At 42.5% G+C, this 23,876-nt stretch overlaps 1 protein-coding gene across 1 annotated transcript; it reads right to left on the bottom strand.

The window, feature by feature from the left end:
* Positions 1-1,911: 1,911 nt before the first annotated feature.
* LOC309436392 (MARVEL domain-containing protein 3-like) lies at positions 1,912-21,478 on the bottom strand. Its single transcript, XM_082045541.1, has 4 exons — positions 21,388-21,478; positions 20,098-20,253; positions 16,498-16,667; positions 1,912-2,779 (listed from the first exon to the last, which is right to left on the bottom strand). The coding sequence occupies exons 2-4, from the start codon at positions 20,211-20,213 to the stop codon at positions 2,073-2,075; spliced, it is 993 nt and encodes a 330-aa protein (XP_081901667.1). The 5' UTR covers positions 20,214-20,253; positions 21,388-21,478; the 3' UTR covers positions 1,912-2,072.
* Positions 21,479-23,876: the final 2,398 nt, after the last annotated feature.

Below are 23,876 nucleotides of genomic sequence, written 5' to 3' on the forward strand. Positions count from 1 at the left end.
CTCCAGCCGAGCACCTGTAACTGGCAGCTACTTTTTGACTCTTCCTGTGAAATGCATAAAATTGCTCCTGTTAACAGAAAAGGGATCCCAAGTGGATTGACTGTGGGGAACCCAAGTGTCCGAGGGAGGAATGCTACAGCAACAGTCCACAGCGAAACTCTGCACAACTTTTTCTAAAGATTGAATTAACTTGCAAGCAATGAAGCCTTTACCACACACACAGGAGAAAAAGAGACAGAATCAATGCTCACAGAGGACTGTTGCTATTGCACAGTGACAGCAGGCAAGCATTCAGAAATGAATGGGGCAGAGTAAGAAGGCCTGTGATTAAAATTCACATTGAACAAGTACTCACATTTTTGTCTGCAGCCTTTTCTAATCTTTCAAACGTGTCACTTCAAGGTGCTGCTTTTTTGTTGTTTAAGTTAATAACAGTGTGTCATCACGTAACTAGACGTGCATTCGAAATGAGCAAGATGTACAGGCTGCGCAGGGACAGGCGTGCAGGCAGAAATGCCGAGCAAGTGGGTAACTGCGGATTTAGCGGCATAACAGACTTCCCAGCTGGTCACAGCAGACCAGTGAAGGTCTGGTTTGGGGCAAAGAGCTGGAAATCAAAGTCTTAGTTTCATGACTCTATCACTAGAGTGAGTAATGGCAAGTTTGAAGAAAACTCTTTCACTCAAGTCTCCTCATAAGCATAATAATGCTATGAAGACTGTTGATGCTCAGAGTGTTAGAGGGATGGTTAAGGTATTATATAAACAATACTTATTGTAAAGGCTTGTGTAATCATATCTAAACAGAACCACACCATTTTCTTGTCTGGCTTATATTACCTCAGACAGAATGCTTTGATATCTATGTGTGTTTATGTGAAGTATATAGTAAACAAGCCCTACAATGGTTCAAAAGAGCCTCATCTGGGCAATGACTGTGAGCCAGACAAAACTGAAAAGAAAGAGCACAGCCAGAATCAAAATTGCCTCTTCCCTCCTCTCAAGCTGACAAATCTTATATACTTCAATAAGAGCCTTTTTTTCTCACTCTCTCATCTATGAAGACCAGTGATCTATTTCATCTGCCTCAAACAAAGGACTATTGAAAGATGGTCTCTTAAATTTATTTTCTCAGCCCTGGGGGCATACAATTACTGCTGTTCACTCGTGCTTTGTGTGTTTAGATATTGGAAAGACACATGTAGTTTCTGCCATTGTTACAGCATTCCCATGGAAAACTCCAGGGCAGCCAGCATGTTCCCGACTCAGGCTCTGCCCACCACTGGCTGTGGAGTTAGCAAGACAAAACCTGTTTAGGTGGTTACAGAAGCAAGCGGTATCTTCACTGAGCTGATAGCTGACCAGTGTGCTGCCTTTCAGGTTCTGACCTGTGCTCAGTGAGATGGGGAAAATGCAGCAGGGAACTGCAGGAGGACCCAGACGCTGCCTTTGAAATTGCAGCTCATTCCTCCCAGCAGCATTCCTCGGGGAGCACATGATCGGCATGTGTCAGCCCCCGTGACTCAAAACGATAAAACGCTTCAGTAGCCCAAGCAAAACAGGTCACCAGTGTAGCTTTGGTTGTGATTCAGAAAAACGCTCGGGCATCCTTTGCTTTGTGAGCGGTGTGGCGTGAGGCAACAGGATGCACCCACAGGAGCAGGATCTGTGCAAGGCTGCTGGGCAGAGCTGCCTGCCCGTCCCAGCTCTGTGTTCAGTTCCTTCTGTCGTGGGAGAGGAAAGGAACGGGCTGTTTGGCAGCACTGTGGTTGCACCTGTTAACAGCCCATGGATGTCTGGATTTGCCCTGTGCAGGATGAAAGCATTACAATGAAACACATTATAAATGCAGGAGTCCAGCTTAAGAGACTGATGCAAAAACAACTTGTTAAAACTTTCTCTCCATGTGAATTTTATTACTTTGTGGTATAGCAGTATTGTTACGATTGGTGATACACACTTCAGCACCTTGTGGGACAACACATTGCGGACTGGTGGCTCATTTAGCACGTGAAGTCCAGTGTATGTCCCTTGCTGAAGCTCCATCTCTCTGGCACAGCCCCAGAGCCGACTTCACACTAACGTGGCAAGAGCCTGGACGTTGTGGGAGCTTTCGGAGGTCCTGTGGACAGCATGGTGGTTTCGCATGCTTTTGTCTCTAACGTCGCTTTTGGGGCTGTGCAGAGCCGCGGCCGCGTGGCTCTGGCAGGCCCGGACGGTTCGAATAGCGAGGACGCAGACCACAAAGCTGGCAAAGTACAGACAGGCGGCAGCCACGCCAAAAAGGCCGACAGCCGCGTCACCACCCTGGACCACGCAGTTCATGGAGGTGTAGCCACGGCGCGCGTACAGCCTCTCCCGCCGTTTGCAGACGTCCGTGGAGTTCACCTGGCTGACCACATGGAGGTAGAGCCCGACCGCCGCCACGTACGCCATGCCGGCCAGCAGGTTGAAAGCGCATTCGCCCAGCAGCAGCCCCATCCTGAGCTGCTGGATGGGCTTGGCCCCCACCACAAGGAAGACGAGGGTGAGCGCTGCCGCTGTCAGGCTGAAGGCTACGCCGCCGTACACGCAAGGGGCTCTCATCTGGGTGAACTGCATGTCCAGCTCCCTCACCTCCCGCAGCTCCGTGCCCTCAAAGGGGCTGTATGCTGAATTCAGGCTGAAGGACCCGGTGCCGAAGCCACCAAGGGAGGTGAAGCCTGCGACAGAGGCTTGCGCGGCGCCCACGCAAATCAGCACCAGCAGGTTCACCGTGATCTCCACAAACTTCAAAATGCCTGTTAGGAGCGGAAAGATGGGAATAGGTGTCAAAAATAATGTCCTGTGCAACCTGGGGGTAACAGAAGGGCATCAAAACCATAGGCAGAGAGCCCTGTTCCTGAGGTAGGCCTCATGGCTGCAGCTACAGAACAGCCCTGCTTTTTTTTTAAAAAAAAGAGTGATATGTCATGGGTACACTTTGGAAGTTGGGCAAATAACTTTTTTTAATTTGTCAGTGTGCTTGATAAATGGATCTTCATGCAGGGAAAGAAATCCATAAAAGATTTTACTGTGCTTGTGTTACTGCCAAGGCAAAGCGCACAGCGATTGTGTTTTGGCCTGTAACTACTTGGCATAAACACACCGAGCAAGAAATATCCAGTATGAGCAGAATGCTGAGGTTAAAGCTGACAAAAACCTAGAAGCTTCTAATGGTTTAAAAAATGGTGCAAGTTATTTAGGTCCTTTAAAATGTGTTTACTGCTTTAACGTACAGCTTTTTTTTAGTCTTTGTAAGTGTCCATTAATTTAAATGTATTATCTAACCAGGTGCAACTTTCACTTCATCTCCTTCAGAGATAAAACCTCTTCATAAATCTGAAGCAGCAGTTCCCAATATTTCACATAAAAAAGGAGGGAGAGAGAAGGAGGCAAAACCACCTTATATGCGGAGGTAAGTGAATTTGGTACCATGTAATGCATTCTCTTCCACACCTCTATCTTCAGAAGAAAGTCTTATGACTTCTGAGCTGACTTCTTTTTCTTATGTTATGCCTCATAAAGGTAACCAAAGTTTTTTAAGGAGAGAGAAAAATAAAAAGTGGCCAAATTACTTCTTTTTGTAGTAGCTGCCTGTCAGGAAGGAGCAGCATCTGTTAGATAAATCTGATCATTCTGTGACAGCTCACTAGGGGTCAGACTAAGATTAGTAAACATGACGGATGTTGAAGCATAAGCATAGCTGGAGTTGCCTATTCAGGAAATTAAAACCCCTTGAGTATCATGCGTGTTGCTCCTCAAGTTCTGAAGCTAATTACAGAATGGAGAATCTTATTCCATTGCAGTCTGACAGCCAAGAACGTAAGACGCTTGACACAGTGGTCCTATATTTGTCTTTAAAGTGGGGCAAGATCTGCGGTTTGCATTCAGACTTCTATTTTATGCTCCTAACATTGATCAGCATGGCATTTTCCTCTTGAGCAATGGCTCAGTTGCTGTCAAGGCTGTACGGGCTTGAAAAGAAAAGGACTGAAGCAGCACACAAGGGAATTAGGCAAATTCCTCTCTTGTGCTGCCAGATGCTTCTAACCGAAGCGAGCCAGTGACAGCCACCATGAAGGATTATTGGATATTCCCATTCTGCCCATTCTTATTCCCTCCACAGAGGGCAGAGGTAACGAGCACCTTCCTGCTGCTGCTCTTCGCTGGAAGGTGCTTGCGATGGTCTGACAAGGGCCTTCGGCCCTGTACCCAGACTGGTCCTCTCATTTCTGCTAATGCAGCTGTAGGTAGGTACTGAGCTCATTCACATCATGGCCCTGCAAATCATCCCAGAAGCACAAAGGGGAGCAGTGAAAAAGCTGGTAATACCTGGGAACAGAGTATCTCAGGTTCAGCGTGCTCCTGTGTGCGTGTGCATCATGTGCATGTGTATTTGCACGTGTGTGTCTATACACACATACACAAGCACATACATAGATAGACTTCATACCCTAAAAAGAATTCAGTAGAGCAGCCTGAGAAATGAAGTATTCTTGTTGAGAAGGAACTAAGTATGCAGTTCTGTGTATATTTTCTTCAGAGGCGATGCTGGTTTCTGCATGACAACTTGCCTTTTCCTTGACCATTTCTGTGGAACAGAGCAATAACCATGCTGGTTACCAAACGTGTTCAGGAGGGTTTTCCAACAAAGGAAGTATTTCTGAAGCTAAATATGAGGAGAAATTTAAATTTCATTCTGTGAGACAGCATTTGGGACTGCTTGTGCGCAATTCAAATAATGCAGCCAAAAGACTCCAAGATTTTCATGGGTGCACAGTCATCACTTTACCAGGACTCTTCAAAATGTTTTAAAAGATAATAGCTGTACAGGACATTCATTGGAACTGGACCAGATATTTTTTGTCTGCTCAGTTGAGCTGTACAATATGCCTTCCAAATGCAGGGAGTCAACTTGGGCCCTCAGGGCCCTTGGACGGTGTTGGCAGCAGAAGGCCACTTCCCTTTTTATGGGCTGACTACTGATTTCATAGATGTTCCATCAAGAAGCAGTTTTTACATGTCTACAGGGAGGAAAGACCATTTGATTAAGGGAAACATAAACTTTAAATATGTTTGGGAACTTGGAAGATGGGAATACATGACCAGTCAGCTTTCTTCTACTACTGTCTTCAGCGGTAAATGCTTATGACTGGCAAGGTACTCTGACCCACTGCGTATCAACATTTCCTGTACATCACCTCACTGAGCTTTAGAAAAGGCATTTTTCTGTTGTCCAAGTAGTCAGCACCTGCTGCTAACCTCTCCACATTTATACCTGAACTCAGTCCTCAGTGACGCTGCTCCAAAACTTATGTATTCACACTAATTCTGTATGCAACACCTTAACTTCACTGGGCTGATTGCTGCTATCACAGTACTCGTTGTTGATGGGATGGCAAATACAATAAGTGTACATCAACTGTATTTTTAACTGTGGCAGTAGATGCTTTAATGGCATCCTTGAAATATTTCCTTAGACAGGGCATTCAGGTTGGGCAGGTTTTGTATGTACCTGTACTGTTTTCACACACGCCTGCTGTACAATTGATTAGAGTAACTAAACAATGGAGAGAGGTTCATTAGCAGTTACTCCACCAGTTATTTGCAACACATGGATTAACTTTTTTTAAAAAAAAAAAAACCTGCAGTAATAAAGCCTCTTGTATTAAAGAAAATCCTAAAATTATGAGCAGTATGTAGTATGGAGCTGTGAATTACAGGTCTACAATGACTACCAGCAGGGTTTGTGAAAGTAGCAGACAATTAGTGGAAATCCCCAAGGCCTTGTACAATCATCAGGCCTTTGGTGGAAATATGAAGCCCTACACTATGTTCAGATCTTGAGCCAAGTGCCTCAAAAGCCTCATGCAACCTTCATCTGTGATAGTTACAAGCTGACACCAAATCTACCATACTAATACAAATAAGATAGACAGACTTGAGAAATAAGGAATAAAAGGATAGTTAAGTTTTTAATCTTAGCTCTGTCAGGGTATGCTAACACACACACATGCTAGCAGTGATCTACATCAAGCAGTTTACTGCAGGCAGAAAGGGCTGAGCTCAAAAGCCAGGCTTCTGAGTCTGTGCTGCCATTCCTGCTTTCAGAGGCTTGTTAGCTACCTCATCTTGGAGTTTTAGCTGCAGAAATTAGACTGCCAAAAGGTCTTCCTAAGGGGAAGTTACTTATCTCTTAAAACTATTCCCTATTTCCATGCAACAACAAACACATTGCAAGACCTGCATGTAAAATGACAGGTCTGACAATCTCATAAGTGCACTGGTTTGGTTATTCTTTTCCTTTCTCAAGTTCAAAATCTTGGGATCTACCTAAAACACTACTGATTTGTATTAAAAATATCACAGTGAACTTTGGGCTTTGGGAACCAGCCCTCTCTGTACTGAGCAAGCAGTGAGATTCAAGTCTGGGCTCCCAGGTTTCCATTGCCTTTCCCACGCTTCTTTCCTGCATGGTTTTTCAACACAGAAAGCAAGAAGAATGGCTGCAATCTAAAAGACAGTGGGTGTTGCCAGAGCTTTCCAGAGAATTTTTTCATTAATTCCATGAAATCTAAATCTGCAATGGATAGTAACTTCAATGCATCATACTTGTTAACTTTGTTTGAATCCAATCTTTTTTTTTCTGAGAGTAAGCTAAGCTCCTGCTATGACAAACAGCAGCCCTCCAATTTATACTATTAATCTACTATGCACTTTTTCTTGCCCTTCTACACCAGGTGTGCATTGAGCTATTGCCATGGTATTAACCCACTGATCAATGGTTTTCTCTGTCAAATAGTGGGTTCGAATGTGCAGCAAAGCAACAAGGCAGGTACAGATCCACAGGCAGCTGACCTTACCCATGACTGGGCAGTCATCACTTTCCTCCCCTGCCCAGTAACAACTTCAGCCTAGTACTAGGCTCTTCCAAGAGCTGTTTTAATGAATTTTAAATGGCAGGAAACGATTCAACTCTTTTTTTGTGTGCTGCTGTTTTTTCCTGCAACTTTAGCAACACAGAGTGACTCACAGAGTATCTGATGAGCAACCATGCTGGCACGAGTTTAGCAGGGGAAATAACACAGCAGGACCGGAGAGGGCCCAGAAACTCCTTTTCAGGTGAGGTGAGCTGTTAAATCTGCATGCTCTGCCTCATAAAACTACACTGTGGCTGGGCACGTGGTACCCAGTAACTCAAATGTGTCTCGTGCATTGGAAGCTGCGAGGAGGCTTTTCCATCCAGGCACCATGGCAAGACAGCCTGAATGTTCAGGTGTCAGGATCACAGCGTGTGTATGTATATGTGTACCTAAAGTAAAATGGTCAGTTAATGTTTGTTCCTATGTTTCTGCAGCTGACAGAAATGAGTCTGCAGGACAGTCAGATCTGGCTGTTTCTGTTGAGCTCCCTGGACCCCACGAGGGCCTGATTAAGAGACGAGGCCTTCAAAGCGTCTCCCACCACTGCACCTTGCCACAGGAGTCACTTTTTTGCTCTGACTGCACACAGACTCTTCCTCCTGTCTCTTTGGGTATCATTCCCTCATCTTGAGTCAACTTTCCTGTGTGCTTTTAAGACACTTTGTGTTTGCCTTTCTCCATTCTGGCTCTCTTTCTCCCTCTGCTTCATCGGCAAGCCATGTGCCACTGGGACCAGTGGGACCCAGCCAGCAGCCCTGGGGGTGCCAGACTGTCCCTTGGGGACACCCTGACCCTGGCCACAGGGCAGCCACACAGGTCAGTGGTGCTGATGTCACATCCCCTGAGGAATTGGTCCAGGAGAAGGGAAGAGAGAAGTCAGAGGCTACAACACACACATTAAAAATCATTCTCCCCGTCTTTCTCACTGAAAGTTGTCTTTGGGGTTGGTTACTTTGTTTGTTTTCCCCAGTTTGGGTAGCTTTCCACTTTTCAGATGTATTTTTTTTTCCCCAAAGGAGCAGACAAGTATTTTGACCATATATAGTGACTTAAAAAAGCAGCAGTCAGTCCTGAAAAGGATCTCAAATGCTGAACTTCTCTCGCCAGTGCAGGTTTGGCAATCCCCAGAGAGTAAAGGCACAGCTCAACACGCAGCTTTGGTCACCTCTCTGCTAAACTGAGTCAGTGGTGAGAGGAATAGATAAGGGAGAAAGGGGAGAAAATGTCAAAGGAAAGAGGGGTTTTGTTTTGCTTTTGGAAAGGGATAAAAATGTGACAGAAACCAAAACAGTGGGGAGAAGTGAACAAGGCAAATGAAATGGAGACAACAGTCACAACAGATTAAAAATATTAAATCTACATGCAAAGTATTAAAAAAGCTTGCTAATGGTATTATTCCCCTTATGTATGCAAGTACAAAGCAAGATCTCACTGAAACCATTAACAGGAACTCAACCAACTTCACTGATGCAGCATCAGGTCAATACACAGCTTTGTACACAATACACAAACAAATCCCTCCTCAGCCCCCACCCCACCATTGTTTTTGTAGGTCTCTGTGTTATTCAGCCAGTTGTGGGATTTGGCTTTCATCGAGTTACGCTTAAATCTCCCTAAAGGAGTAATATTCAAAGGCAGAAAAAAAACCCACAACCCAACCCTAAAACACAAGAGTTAGGCAATGTAACACCAAGAGTTATTCACTGAATCTTGGCTTTCCAAAGTACCCAAGGGAACTACATATTTGGAGACAACTGCATTTAAAGGGCATGTAAGTGCCCATCACACTTATGGTCATTTGAGATATCTGTCTTACTGGAAATCGATGGAAAAAATAGCTAAAAACTGGGAAAATTAAATGATTTGTGTGTTCTGGAAAGAAGTGTTATTATTATCTTTTAATAACTTGTCCCTCTTTAGTCAAGATAATCACTCCATTAGGAAATCTCAAAGGATGACCAGCCTTGTTTTTAATGATTCAGAGAAGCCTTATGTTCACAATCAGAGTACGCAGATCCAAGTGCATTGTCCTGGGGCTGTTTTGTGTATCATCTTCCCTTAAAGAACTACTGTCCCACCTGCTCTATTCCTTCTGCTTAATACCCTCCCATCCTCTCAACAGTGCTGTCCAATTTTCACAGGAAAGGGTGGACTTAAATCAGAGAACTAGTGTGTCAGCCTCTGTCCCCACACAGCTTCCCACCACTGTATGACACTAACATTTACTTGCCGTCAAGACACAGTTTCAGTACAACCCAGCCCCTGTGTGGGAACAGCAGCTCTGGTTTACTTGGTCCCAGTAGTTCCTTAAAGTATCGCTTCTAGCATGTGCTTGATTTCTCTCCAGTCAACCAAGCATGAGTCATCTTCCACAAGTTTGGAGAGGGTGGGAAGCAAAAGGTCTTACATTAAACTGTAGCACTTGGCAATACTGATTTAAATACAATGGGTGTAAAAGGCTGTACATGTAGTTGTAGCACTGGTAGGTCTCTGCATGGCCACCTCATGTTCTGCATTTCAGGAAATGGCCTTTTTTCTTCTTGATGAACCCATAGTGCTTTCAAGTAGTAAACAAATACCCTGGTATCAAAGCAAACTTGCAGAAGTGTGTTTTGTTTTTTTTTTCTAAGAGTTCAGAAAACAATAAAATACTCTTGCTCCTTATGCCAACTTTCCATAGCCACTCCTTCCATTTGAAGTGAAACTGAGCCACCCTTAAAAAGTTCAAAGACTAGGATGCTATTGCTCTTTAAGTAATCACAGTCTGGCACAGAAGGTAGGGCAGGTTGGAGGAACCTGTGAACCTGAACTTCTCATTCACTTTACCAATCGTGGGTTGTCACACCTGGTGAGCAACATTCCAGACTGGGTGGGTTTTTCTCCTTTAAGTGAGCTGAGATCACCTGCTCAAGAAATACAGCTACATTCAATATACAGTCAGTCTGCTGTATCAATTAGCTTTGAGAACCACCTTTTAAAGGGAAAAGGTGTTTTTTTCTTGGTTCCCAGATTTTGGGTCAAGTGTGGGCAAAACAAACCCAGTGGTCTCACAAGAAAGATGGTGCAACTCCTGTTCTATACTGGTAGAGAGCAGACTTAACTAAGATTTCCCAGGAAGGAAGCAAGGACTAGAGTCCAACACACACCTAACAGCTACTATAACATCAACTTTGCCAGTATCTTCCCCTGCCCCCTTAAGTGACTCTTCCCAGTTGCAGTTCTCCCCTCTCTAAAAACAATCGTGTACAGGGTAGCGTAACGCCAAGAGGCAGACAAAAAGAAGTTTGATATAAAGACGTGGGCAGAGTGAAGTCCCATATGTTGGCAGGGCAACAGTTTACTAAAGGTAACATTTGGCATCCGCAACTCGTGTAGCTCCCCTGCATGTTTTTATAGAGGTAACTGCTCACGGCTGCTTGTATTTCACAGCAAACAGGACTTACCTCCAAGTGAATTCTGTGAAATACTTGAACTTCAGAACAGGAAGGTTACCTGCAGCTCTGCCACTGTATCTTGTTACTGTGCAATTTTAATTAAGCATTTTGAATAACTGGGATTATTTTAATCTGTACACTGTTCCCACTGCTGATATCCCTGTCTTCACAATTACAAGATTAAAAAACTGCATGGTAAATTCACGCAGTCACACCATATTTAAAACACACCTTGTAACAGATAGAAGGAGGAAGCCATCTAATTACAAATGAGACTATAGGGGACCTTAGTTTTCCCTTCTTAAAGCAGAAATATGTTGAAATTAACTGCCACAGAAACAGTGTATGACAGCTTTGAGCACAATTTAAAAGAGCTAAGTATGGCAGACTGTAGGGATAAAACATGAAAACACAGATTACAAAATACAGCAGTTCTAACCCTCTTGGGTGAATCCTCAAAAATGTGGGTATCGCGCTGAACGCACTGCTGAAAAGATCTAAAGTGCTGCTGAATGTGCTTATCAAATGCTTGTTTTCATCCACAAAGTTACCTGCAGTATGTACATTTAACGACCCTTCAGTGCTTTTGAACATACATAACTGATGTTACAGAAGGTTTTTTGCTTTAGTCCAATGCCTCCTGCAGACCACTGTCCTCCCCCACCATCTCCACGGCATTGGAAAGGATACAAACGCTCTGCAAAATACTTTGCCCTCCTACTCCTGTGTCTGACTCCAAGAAGAATGGTATCACGACATCATAGCAGCAGCATATTGGTTGGGAACAATGGGGTAATTCAAACCGAGTGTCTATTATTGTGAACCCTGTGTTTAGGGTGACTTTTCATCTCAGTATTTTTTCTAGTCTCTGAGTGTCTGCCAGCATCCATAGCTACAGGGAAAAAAAATTGGACTCTGTTTTGTAAAAACAAAAGCTTATAGAAGTTTACATTTGAATTAATGCTGGCTTGTTAAAGCATGAATGTATCCTGGAGAAAGTCATTGTTACTCCCTAATTCTATTTCCTCCTCCAGATAAATTCAGTTTGATACTTCCTCCTGGCTGTCCTTGAAATCAGAAACTTTTCTTGTTGTTCCAAACCATAATGCTGTCTTTTTCTGAGAGGAAATTGGTCTGAAGGTTTTAACAATTGTGGATGTTAGAATGTAGGCTAAAGACATGATTGTTTGGAAGTGCCTACAATATGCTTAAGAAATCTGACACTATTCATTGCGCCTCTTTAAACTGTATTAATGGCAGCAAAGAACAGGGATTCAATTATACTTGCTCCCCCACAAACTGTTTTATAATCTTTTTAGTGCTGTCTCCCTTAAATGCTAAGTGGGTTGAAGAATTTAAAAAAAAAAAAAAAAAGTTACTTAGCTCAGAAATGATGACCAGCACAGTTCAATTGTACACAAGGCAAAAGTGCAGGCATTTCCCAAGTCACATACTGATCAAAGATGGGAAAAACAGTCTACCCTCAGTGTTTAAGCAAAACTGAAGAAATTGTTATCCTGCAATTGCATTGCTCCACCTCTTTCATACCAATATACATGATAAAAAGAAAATGAAAAGTTTTCAAGGTCAAGTGACCAAATATCTATGACCAGTTCAACACTGGCAATTCATTCTTGGGTTTGAGTCAGGTTTTGCTCTCTCAGGTGAAGGAAGCAGCACGGCAGCCAGAACCGAACACTGAATCTGGTTATATTTTCAAAGGACTTGAGAAATTTTACCTGTGCTGTGAAAAGCAAGTTGAATGTTTTCATCTGAAATAATTTCAGCTCTAAGTATCTCCAGGCCAAAAACTCTTGTCATTTTCAATGTGTGCTGCTATAAATGGCACACACACCATTGTGAATGAGTTGTAAGAAATGGTTATTGCAAGCAGTGGCTCCTCAGTTGATGGGAAGTTCGTCTTTATGAGGAACAGTTTATTTCCAATTCCCATTTAATTCTATAGAGCATCTAGACAGCTTGACACTGCTCTATTAGCTGTTCCTTAAGCCTCCTTCACTACTACAGAAACAGAAGGTGGCAGACTTCTCTATTTCTGGTGCCTTTTGAATCTGTAATCTGCAGATATGCAATGTGACATCCCTATGGAAAAATAAAACCGTACAGAAACTAGACATAAAGGTAGCATAGCAGGGAAGTCAAAAGTTTGTTAGAGGGAAGTATTTTGAAAGAATCAGACAATATATTTCTAAAAAGCTGATGACAAGGCCTCTAGCCAAAAGCTCTAAAATGACGCAAGCTCCTGTGAGGTGAAAGGAAAGACCTCTCACAGATTAGTAGTGGTTAAAAGAAAATAAAGACTAAGAGGAAACAACCTTTTCTAAACGAGTTAAGAGAGAAACCTGTGCTGCCTGTTGCTAGTTGTGCCCATGTTAGCAATGCAATGGGAGTGGGTCTGCAGAGTGAAAATTTGGAGCTGAAGGCCCAGGAGATTTTATGGGGAGAGAGAAGTACTTCATTTTAGCTCTAGTTTGGTCCAAAGGACAGAGTGACTGCTAGTAGTTACAGCTCACCCTCTCATTCAGTTTTATCTGAAGGAAATATAGTTTGTGCATCCTGAGATTGCTTTGCAACATGACCCAAAGAACTACAAGTGGGGGCTCCAAAGAGATTCAGCTCAGAAGTACACACCAAAAAATGTAGTAGATGCACAGTCTAATGATTTGGAAAAAAAAAAAAAAAAGTGAGATTGTGAAGTAGGTTTTAATAATAATAACACAAAACTCTTCCATGGTTGCAACTGTAAAACTGGTAGGCTACTGAGAGTTCAAGCTCTTGAATGAAAAATTAATGAAATCAGTGTCTGATAAGCAACTTTGTATTTCATGCATGTATACAAACACCCCCTCATCTGCAAAAGTGCACAGATGGGCTCTAAACAAATAATTTCCACTCAGGAGAGACATTGGGTATCCTTCTCTGCAAACATCAGCTCAGTGTTCACTGACAGTTAAACATCAGATGAAAAGCCAGGAAGCATCAGGCTACAACGACAGAACCAGGAGCTTTATGCAGATGCCTGACTCCCTTGGGAACTTATCTGGAATTCTGAGTGCAATTCTGGTCAGCCCAACTCAAAAGGATATGATGGATCTGGAAAAGCTGTAAGACTGGCAAGCTAGCCAAAACTGGGAACACTTAACTCCTGGTAAGAACAGAACTGACTATTCACCAATATATGAAGAAGCGATAGGAACACAGTGACAGGGAGAAAGGGAAGACTTCCCTCTAAAATAATAAATCTCATGGAGAAGGTGAATATATGAGATTATCATTAGGTATTCTGGTTACCACCAGAAATCAGGCACCTTCTTTAAAACTTTTTAAGGAAGAAGATAGTACTTCTTCGAGTGGCACAGAGAGGTAAACAGTGGAACTCCTTGTCATACAGTAACATGGAGGCCAAACCTGTTGAAAAGGGGATTCAGAAAAGGATTAACCAAATTTGATAGGTCTTTAAAGAGGTATTACATAACAGAAGTGAACACAATTTTCCAGTTCAGACAATTCCACCAGTCTGAAGTTTGGAGAGTATTCCAGAGGACAGCTCACCCTCTGCTGGTGCAAGCTCTGATGGTCCTCCTACATTTGCGCTCCAGTACGTTGTTTGAGAGGATGCGTAATTAGGTGCCTCATGCAAACCAGTACTGCCAGACGCGTAATCCTACCTGAATAGCTTTGCATAAGTATTGCTCATATAGCATTTTAAGAGATTGTTTTTTTCTTCTGTTTTCAAAATGAAAGGATTAAAAAGGAGCAGAGTATTTGCAAGTTTCTTAGATGGTATCAAATGTTCCTACTGGCAGAAGAGGTCAGTATCAGTTGTTTCTTCCATTATATTTGGGTGGGTTTATTGTCTTAATGCAGTCGTGGGAAAAATATATATAAAAAAGGGGTGGGCATACGGGAGGGAAAGTGGGAATAACAAAGACAGGAGAACTATGTCCTTTCTCCTGCTGCCACTTACAGCTAAGGTGTTAGAAGGATCCCTGCAAAAATAACTGCCTATTTCTGAAACTCAAGCGTTTTTGGGATATTGCTAGTGAAAAACATGGATGAAGAGGGTGGTATCTGGGTGAAGCAAATACTTTTCAGAACTCTGGTTGTTTAGAATTCCTCTTTAGTTTGCTAAACTGGTCAACATGCACAAAGAGCATAAGTGTATTTGCAGGGCAAAAGAGAAAAAAATAAAACCAAAACCAACAACATCGGGAAAGTAGAGTGATGCATAGCCAGACACTGAGGTTCACATTTCAGCTGTTGCTTGGGTACATCACTTGATTTCCCAGCCTTGTTTGATAAAAGTTTATTTTAGAATTACAGTGACTGGGAAGTGGGAATTTCACCAGTGTGCTGATAAATCACTGGCAAATAAGTATTTACAGGAATATTTAATGCCGTAAGAAGTTGTAGCTCACGTGTACTGACTTCTTAATAAACAATTCATGTAGCTTTTCATTATAATATTTACTAGGACTGCAGGGAATATAGAATTCTGCAAAAATATCCTAGGAAATTCTGCTAAATCCTGGTACTTTGAAAGACTAAACAGGGGAGTAACATTCTCATAATCTTATCCAGTATCTTTTCATTTTTTGAAGGAAAATTGCTAATAAAAGGGTTTGTTTTCTATGTGATCCCTTTTCCCTCCTCCACTGCAAGCTCAGACATTGAGTTTTTGGAAAATACTGAGCAATACCTGGGGGAGGGGTGGGAGTTAAATCATCATCATCAACTGATGCATCTAAAACTAGGACATTTTGAAAATGTTAATCCTGTTTAATGCACTGAAATAATGAGAAGCAAATGCAGGGAAGAAAACCCCAGCAAGTCACATTAAGCTACCCCTAAGTCTAAACAAGCAGTGAAACTGAAAACTAAAAATAACTCATCACTTCATTTTTCCAAAGCTGGGATAAAATAAGGCATGGAGTTTTCTAGAGTTGCTCAGAGCAGTTAAAATAATTTAGTATTGTTGAGGAAGAAACTGCTGATACAGTTTTATTGGGGATAAAATATCAGTATGGCTCTGTACCATTACATATGGTCTCCTACCTGTTGGAGTTAAATTTCCTCAAGATGAAACTAATACTGCATACACAGAACATATTTATAAGAGAAAATAGTTCAGCTCACTCTTAAAGTTGTATTTATGTATAGAGGAATATTAAGAGCAAATTGAGTGTGTTACTTAAGTTTCCTTCAGGGAGTGAAGAAATAATCAAACATTATGTATTTTAATTTACTTTCAACAACTAAACTCTTCATTTCTCTTTCCACCGGAGGACACTGAAAGGCTGTTTATTGACCTTGGCCAAAGACTTTGCATCTACCTACAAGTTCGAACTCAGACTGCAGTGGGTCATTCCTACAAACAAGGCGAGAAAGCTCATCGTCCCAGAGGAGGGAAAACTTTAAAGAAGTAATGGATATTTTAGCGCCATTTTTATTTCAGTTTATGGGAATGAGTTCACTAAGTGTTAAGGTTGATTTCCTCCCACATTAATGCTAATTTCTCTGCTTGTTGTAGTCACTGTCTAGCTATGAAAAAAACAACTTATTTCTCAAGAGCTGTTTTATTGGATTAATGTTTTGTCTCCAGCAATGTTGCTTTATAAAGATGTATCAGTGATGACTGGATTAAATCCAGACTTGATAAAAAGTCTGAGAAGAATATGTCAGAAATAAACTAGCATCAAAGCTTCAACAGCCATCTTCAAATTGCCTACACACACAAATATCTATTTTATTCCTAAATCCCAAGGGTTAACTCTTGCTGCATAACCTGGATGGTTACATGTATGACCCACTCTGATGCTCTGTATGCCTATTCTGGAGATGCATTTTCAAGTATCTAAATATCTCTATAGATACTGCTTTTAGATGTCTAAAACATGCTAGTAACCCACAGTTCTGCCATTCATTAACTTTCATTCTACCAGTTCTGGGTTGTTTTTTGTTTATTGGTTGGTTTTGTTTGTTTTTTTTTTTTTTTTTAATATTCCCCTAGTTTTACTTTGCTGTGCTTCTAAACACAGAAACCAGGACAAGTTCTTGAAAGGAGAGGGGCGGGTGGCAGGCAGTAAGAATCTCACATACCTCTTGTTGTGCATACCTTTGAACACTTCATTGAGAAGGTTTCCTTGGGAGGATAACGTTCTGGTGGTGGGTCAAAATATTCCCATGCTGTTCCTGAGGTTTTAGAGTAAGGGTCTGAGTGAACAGTGGAAGTCCTGGAGTGCTGCCCACCTCGGATGTCTTCTGTTGGTCTACAATGGAGTAAACAACTAATGTATATTAATCAGATCATGCTCTGTCTTGAATATTAGAATACGAGGAACTGGCAGGTGCTCCTGTTAGTGAAACCAGCCAGCCTGTTTTGTAAGTATCTGATCTTTTTTGCTTGTGTGTTTTGAAAGCAAATATCCCAAATACTTGCATAAATCCATGTTCACAACGATATTTGCACTTGGTTGTTTTTATTTTGGAAAACTGTATACTCACTGCGTAGGCTGGCAGAATTGTTCAGGTTACCTGCAAAAGGTTGCAAGGAGGAGGGTGTGGGGAGAGCTTCTGTTCCCATAAAAATGAGTAACAGCTTTTTGGTGGAAAACAAACGTTTCCAGCTAGTCCACAGCAGCCCAGAGAATAAAAATGAGAAATATTTTCACATAATAAATGTGTAAAGTAGCACAACTATTTCATGGGTAACCATTTTGTCACGTTTGTGTCTCACAACTACGACTTTTAAAAGAATGAAAGCTATTAAAAGAAACAGATAATGATTTTTAAATGGTGGAAAAAATGCCTATTTAAATATTTATCTCTCTTTTTTTGAAGTCTTGGATGATATTTGAAGAGGAATCTAAAACTGACCCCCAAAAATCAATTTCTCATGTCTCCAATTAGACTCATTTGTATGCTTCAAAACTGAATTGTCCACTTTGCTGCAATGACATACAGCTCCACGTCTGAAGCCTGATAATGGTTAAGGTTGGTGAGATTTAGATTATGCTATGCTAAAAGCAGAATTTGCCCTTTTTTAACTCAGATGAAAAGAAACATTGTCCATAAATTGTAACAGGAATAGTATCTGGTCTAACCTAAATGTTCTCCCTCATTTGAAGGAGAATCAGAACTTGCCTTTTTCAAGATAGAGCGGGGTGATTTTGTTATTAAAGGGTCTTTTAAGTCTCATTCAGCACTATTATTTTTAGAAGTCTTCTTCCTATTTAGATTTATCTTGAATTTCTTATCCACAGATCAGCATTTTTAACTGTAGTTTTGTTTCCTAGTATCACTGCACTTCACTAAGGTTTATCTTCATCCGATTCCAGATTCAACTTACAAATATTATCTCATTCATCCACATTAAATCATGTCTTTGTAGTTTTTACATTTTAATTAAGACATTCAATAAGACCGATGCTAACATCTCTGCGTGTAGTTGCCAACAGCTCTATTTGGCTGAAACTTTTCTGATTTTTCTGACCTTTGTCTCGTGTCTTGTGCAACCACCAAAGCATCCTGCACAGCTGTGTCACATAAATTAAATAAGCTGTGTGATTTATAGGACTTCCAGTTAACTTGAAAGCAATCCCTTTGGTACTTCTGATGCAGCTGTGTCTCTCTATTGTATCCTGCTACTTGCCAGAAAACAAAACAAAACAAAAACCCAAACCCTCATATTCACCAACAGAGTGCAATTAGGAAAAAAAAAATCTTTCAGATGCTTTTTTTCCTCACAATGGCCCATTTCTGGCCACCTTTGTTTTCCTTCAGGACTTTCCAGTTCTGGATAATGCAACTCTTTCTCTTCAGCAATGACAGGAAGCTTGCTATAGGAGTTTAAGACAAATGCTTTTGGATAGAGAAATACTCTGGCTAGAAAGTCTGGCTCACAAGGGATGAAAGCATTAGGCATCTAAATTACAGTTTCCATGAAACTCTTCTCATCTATTTCATTACAGTGTCTAGAGATCTTTTGGTCCATCAGCCTAAGTCTTCACCAAAATACTGAAACTTCCTTACAAAAGCAGCTGGTTTCGTTGTGAGAGCAAAGCAGAGGAAATGCTGTTACGCTAAGACAAACTCCATCAAAACAACTGATGGAAGAGTTTTTCAATTAGTTGTAGTGAGGGCTTGTGGCCCCCAGATTCCCAGCTTGACTCTAAGAATTATCTCCATGGCTATGACAGATCTGTAGCTGCAGCTCTCCTTCCTCTAATCCTCAGTGGATACAGGGATGGTTTGCTGGCCTTTAGGGTCCTTCCACCAGTTTTCAGTCTACATGTCCAGTCATTTAAAACCAACAGCAAAAACAAGAAGTCCAGAGAAACGCTTTAATAAGAAGTGGTGGTTCAATTTATAGCTGTCCTTTCACATGTTGCTTTTACTATGCTATGAAAAAAACAAACCTCCCCCCCAAAAACAACAACGCTGCACCACAGAAACAAAAACCCAACCCTTTTTTTTTTTTTTCTCTTTACAGTGCAATTAATACACTCTTGGCATTTGCTGCTCTCACTTCTAACATGTTCAAGATAATTTAACTATATCCCCTCTTGGTCTCTGCTTTTCCTACAGTCACACAGCTTCTGAGGATTATCCTTATGCTGAACTTTGTTCCCATTTCTCTCCAATTTTTCATTATTTAAGAGAGACAGAAGAAAAATTCATTAGCTATTTTCATAATACAATAGTATTACCACCATCCAAATGTTTTATACTTAGCCATAAGTAGCCCTTCTAGTCCACACAGTGCTCATAACTACTGCTTTTATTGTCATCCCATTTTTCTTGCTAAAATGTATACTATCATGAAATACTTCAGTATCTCAGCTTTTCAATAATCTTAATTATATTTATTTCCTCTCTCCCTCATTGCTCTATTCTTAAATTGCCCTACAGTTGTGCCCCTAGAGACTGAACAGGAGTGACGAACACCTTACTGCCATGGCCAATTTGCCAGCGTTGCTTAGAGCTACAGACCTCTCTCTTACAATGCAGTCACTGGCATGCGCTCAAAATTAAACATCCTAAGCTCACTTCAAATATTCTGTAAATTAGCCAAGCTGAAAACAGAAGTGTAATATCCTAAGAGTTTATTTCTCATTTCAAACCTTCTATTAGTTGATTTGCTTATTGTGTTGAAAGGGGCTGACCTGCTATCAAGCACCACAAACAGTCTTAGACTCTTCAACAACTACTCATTTATTGATTGTGACTCTAGAAATTAATTTTGTTTCGGATTAATATGAACTTGTTTACAGCTAAACTAGAGCAACCTAAGAGTTCTGTAAGTCTCTGTGCTGGTCACAGTCATGTAACCACAATGCATATGTGGCAAGCCTTGGGTTGTTGTCACCTGCTGACCAATCTCTTCAGGAATGGTACTAAGACATATGGCCACACTTCACCTAATTATGACCCAACTTGATCCAGATAAGCCCAGGAAATTCACATCTCTGCCTGTGTCACACAGCCCATCTTTCTGTACCCTCCTGAGCCCAATACAATGAAAAAGGTTAAATTTTTAAATGTAAAATAGTTCCCCGATTCCAAATGTCGCATGCTCATGCTTCATGATTTCAAGGCTAAGTAAATGTTTCCTCTACTATTCTTATAGGAAGGTATTTAAAAGCAAACAAACAAGATGACAGAGACGTGATACATTTCTTTAAGGTGATAAAGACATACCTTGTATTGTAGGGGTATGGTTTTCTTGCTCTTCTGTCTTCCTCGTATCTATCAGATCCATGGTCCTCATGGTGCCTGTATTGCTTATCTTGGTATCGTCTCCCGGCATGAGGCATCTTGTTTCTTACATGTATTCTTTCTTTCTAAGACAACTTCCTGAGCCAGAGAAATAAAACCGGTTCGTTTTATAGCTCTGCTTAAAGTTATTCATTGACCAGCACTCACATCCATTTCACGCTGCTTCAAGACTTAGTACAGACTTCCTTAAGAAGTGAAAGAAGTAACACTCTTTAAACTACATGTAAAATAACTTCATTAAAGGAGGAAGTTTTTCTTTACATTTTCCTATTCATTGAGTAATTGTAATGTTTCTATACCCATCATTTATTGCGGTCAGCTTATTCACTAAGTCTGCTCTGACTCTCCTGCCTTCGCTGCAAGGACAAGACATGGCGCTCACAACAGACATGAATCTTGGCTTCTCTGATGTTGTCTTGTATGTAAAGTATTAAACACAGCAAACAGCAATGCAGTGCACGCATGCAGCTGCCAGCGAGGGCAGGGCCAACCTGAACACGCAGGCTGGGACCTTTGTCCTGGATGTGTCTCAAAGGAGGGCACACACCGCTGTGAACAAGCGCAATACCAAACCTTGCCTGCGATTTGGATTTCAGGTAGGGGCAAAAATAAGTTTGCAGGAAGATATATCCTCGATAATTTGGTATTAAATATTAAAGGGATGTTTTTTCCAGAAAGTGCCTTCACCCTTTCCAGTGCAGTACACCTAAGCCCAAACGTGTACAATACACAAACAGTTTAAGCATCCAGGCAATCTTTATTTTCTTTTACCTTCATCACAGCCCTTCAGCATTACCACAGAAGTGCTTGCATTAGCTTTGACTGATCAAGCTGAAGACTTGCTAAAGGACTTTCCTTCCCTCCCCTTAGGGTGTCACCAAAGAGATAAGTCACTTTTTGTTTACGGCTAACAAAGACACGCTGCCATCCTCCGGGGGAGCTCAGCTCCAGTGCTCTGGGGCAGAGGCCCTTTAGCAAGAAGCAGCCGCACACCTTCCCCCAGGGGCGGCTTCTGCTGTTGGTCCCGTCTCCTCAGCGCCACGACCGCAAACCGAGACCCTCCCTTCACCTCCCGGCCCGAGGCCCGGCCGTGGGCAGCGCACAGCGGGCACCTCCCCAGGCCTGCCCGAGAAAAGCGCTGTGCCCTTCGCTGCCCACCCGCGGCCCCGCACACCCCGTCCCGCAGCGGCCCCCGCCCCTGCCGCCCCTCACCTGAAGGGAGCGCAGGGCTCCGGCCCGCCCCGCAGCTGCTGCCGGGAGCAGCGGGGCCCGCCCTCTCCTCCCCGGCCTCCTTCGTCCTGCGGCCGGCCGGCCCCCGAGCAGGTGCTGCCCTGCCCTGCCCTGCCCTGCCCGGCCTTCCGAGGGCCCATCGCCGCGGCCGCGGGGGGAGCTGGAAAGAGAAGGAGAAATCTGGTGTCTGGAGGGTGTGGGACAACCTGGGCTCTTGTTTACTTTAATAAAATGAGGTCCCTGCGCACCGTGGAAGAATGTGTTAAGCGGGGCCCTGGGAGGATATAAAAACTTGAAGGTTCATAAAGTTCAAGTCCCCAGGACCGGTTGCTTTTTTTATTAAAAGCCAACTTGTTGGACTGCAGTGCTTAAGGGTGGGAAGCCCTGCAGTGTGGGCATATGGAGGGTAAAGGGTGAAAGAAAATGGCAGAAACTTGTCCCCAGGAGCGAGTGGGTGGGAACGGGCCATGTTCACTAGGCAGTGAGTTCAAAAGGCAGGTGAGCAACTTAGCTTTCCTCTGGTGTAAAGCAACGTTTTAGATAACTGACCTCTGGAATGCACGCGGTCTTGTTTCTTGGTGCTCTGCTGAACACCTTCCCAGTGGTGGATCTCCAGGGGCTTTGTCTCCTCACTGCCGGCCCGTGATGTTTCCTTTGCAGAGGAACCATGTGCTGGTTCCCTCAGGATGCTTTCTGTTGGGGACAGATCCGCTTCTGTAGAAGACCTGGGGCAGACCCATGAACAGGCACTGCAGAGAACGGCTTGTTTGTTGAGCAGTTCTGTGCACAAAACCAATCCATGTCTGAGAAACAGGATGGTGGTGGTAATGTGGTGCCACGCCCAGCTAATCTTCAGCCTTAGAAAGCGCACCTGGGGTACCAGTCCCTCTTGAATTTGGGCTTAAGATATGCAACTGTTAGCGTAGGACTGTATCTGAAATCCCCTTTAAGTAACACATGGGTACCAGAGGAATTGCTGTCCCTGGAATGAGGAGACATCTCCAGGAACTGAATAATTAAGACATGCATTGTGTCAGTTGCTGGGGCAGGGTAGGACTGTGATTCCCTGCTCCAGCTGAGCTATGTCAACAGCTTCTTTTGCTGCTTACCACTCTCACCTCACCTAGACCTCGTCTGCTCTTCCTGCCTTCAGCTCCACATTTCGTCTTCTCTCTGTCTTGCACCAAGCCTGCTGCTCACTTGATCACATAGTAGGCCAATTCAGCTTGCTTTCCAGCCAAAACCGATTTACTTTCTGGTGGTTTAGTGGGTTGAATTGGCTTTGTGCTGCAATGAAATGTGTGCTAGAGCAAGGACTTGGCAGAAGCACGTGTCCCACAGGGAAGAAACTGGGGGAAGGATGCAGGGAGAGGGTTGATACCTCTCTTGGCAGCAGAGAGTGGTGGATGTAACTGAAGCCTTGATGTGAAGTTGCAGTTTGAGACGCTACTACCCATCAGCAAGTCGCTACGCCTTCTCAGTTTGGGGCTGTCATCCTGCTGGCAAAGGCAGTCTAACAGCAGGAGTGTTTTACTGCTTCGTAGTTCTGGTTGTTTCTAATTTTTACTGTTTCTAATTAAAGGTCATTCAGGCTAGTTTGGCACATTTTACCCTGAAGAACACCAGGGTGCCTGTGTGAATTCTGTTCTCCTGTGTAGATAATAAACATTTGGGAAATATGTTCTTGACTTGTATGCAGCAGAGGGTGTCTGCTCTGGATGCAGAAACACATCTCCCTTCAGGTAGGCAGGTTTCATACAAACAGTAGAAAAATGACAAGGAGATGTGGCTGGAAACAGACTGGGGAGGGGGAGCTGAAATATGAAAGTACTTTCACAGCTTCTTTCTGTGGTATAACTAGTAGTTTTGTTAAAGCATTTCTTTTTCTAGGCTGAAAGGGTGTGACCTTTTTGATTTGATGGAAGACTGGGTGGAACTGAAGGGATCCAATTATGGACTGGATAAAATACAGTGAAGCTAATAGGCAAGGCAAATGTTTAAAAAGTGGTTAAAGCCATCATGGTATCTGAAATAACACGGTCTCAGCCGACCCAGATCATGAGATGTACTTTAAAAACTTAACTATGTGACCAAAGGGATTTTCACTGGGAACTCATAAAGTGAACACAAGGCATTGAGGTAGCAATTGCTGGAGTTGCCTATATATGACGTAAGAATCAGTGAAGCAGGACACAGAAAATGGTGCTGATTAGGGAGAAACAGCCAGAGGTAGCAGTAGGAATGTGTCTCTAAGGAGAAAAAAGTAGAAGGAGCTCATGGAGGGGTTGGATATGGTACTGGCTGAATTTGGATGAGGACCATCAAGGGAAAAGATCTCATCATTTGTTCTTACGTTGTTGTAGGTAAAAGGACGTTGTGCTGTATGTAAGCAGAAGAGTTTGTATCAAAGATAGACCTGATTCTGCTATTGATTTATCTTTTTAATAGAAATAACTTTTGGGACTGAATTT

Source organism: Streptopelia decaocto (assembly GCF_964273445.1).
Source record: "Streptopelia decaocto genome assembly, chromosome: 2".
In the NCBI taxonomy this organism is placed as follows: Eukaryota; Metazoa; Chordata; class Aves; order Columbiformes; family Columbidae; genus Streptopelia; species Streptopelia decaocto.

Excerpts from the sequence above, each read along its gene's own strand:
- LOC309436392 (XM_082045541.1), bottom strand. The coding sequence starts at position 20,213 with ATGCCTCATGCCGGGAGACGATACCAAGATAAGCAATACAGGCACCAT. Across the intron at positions 16,668-20,097 it reads CCATACCCCTACAATACAAG|ACCAACAGAAGACATCCGAG; the intron begins GTATGTCTTTAT and ends ACTCCATTGTAG. Across the intron at positions 2,780-16,497 it reads AAAGGTATGCACAACAAGAG|GCATTTTGAAGTTTGTGGAG; the intron begins GTATGTGAGATT and ends CGCTCCTAACAG.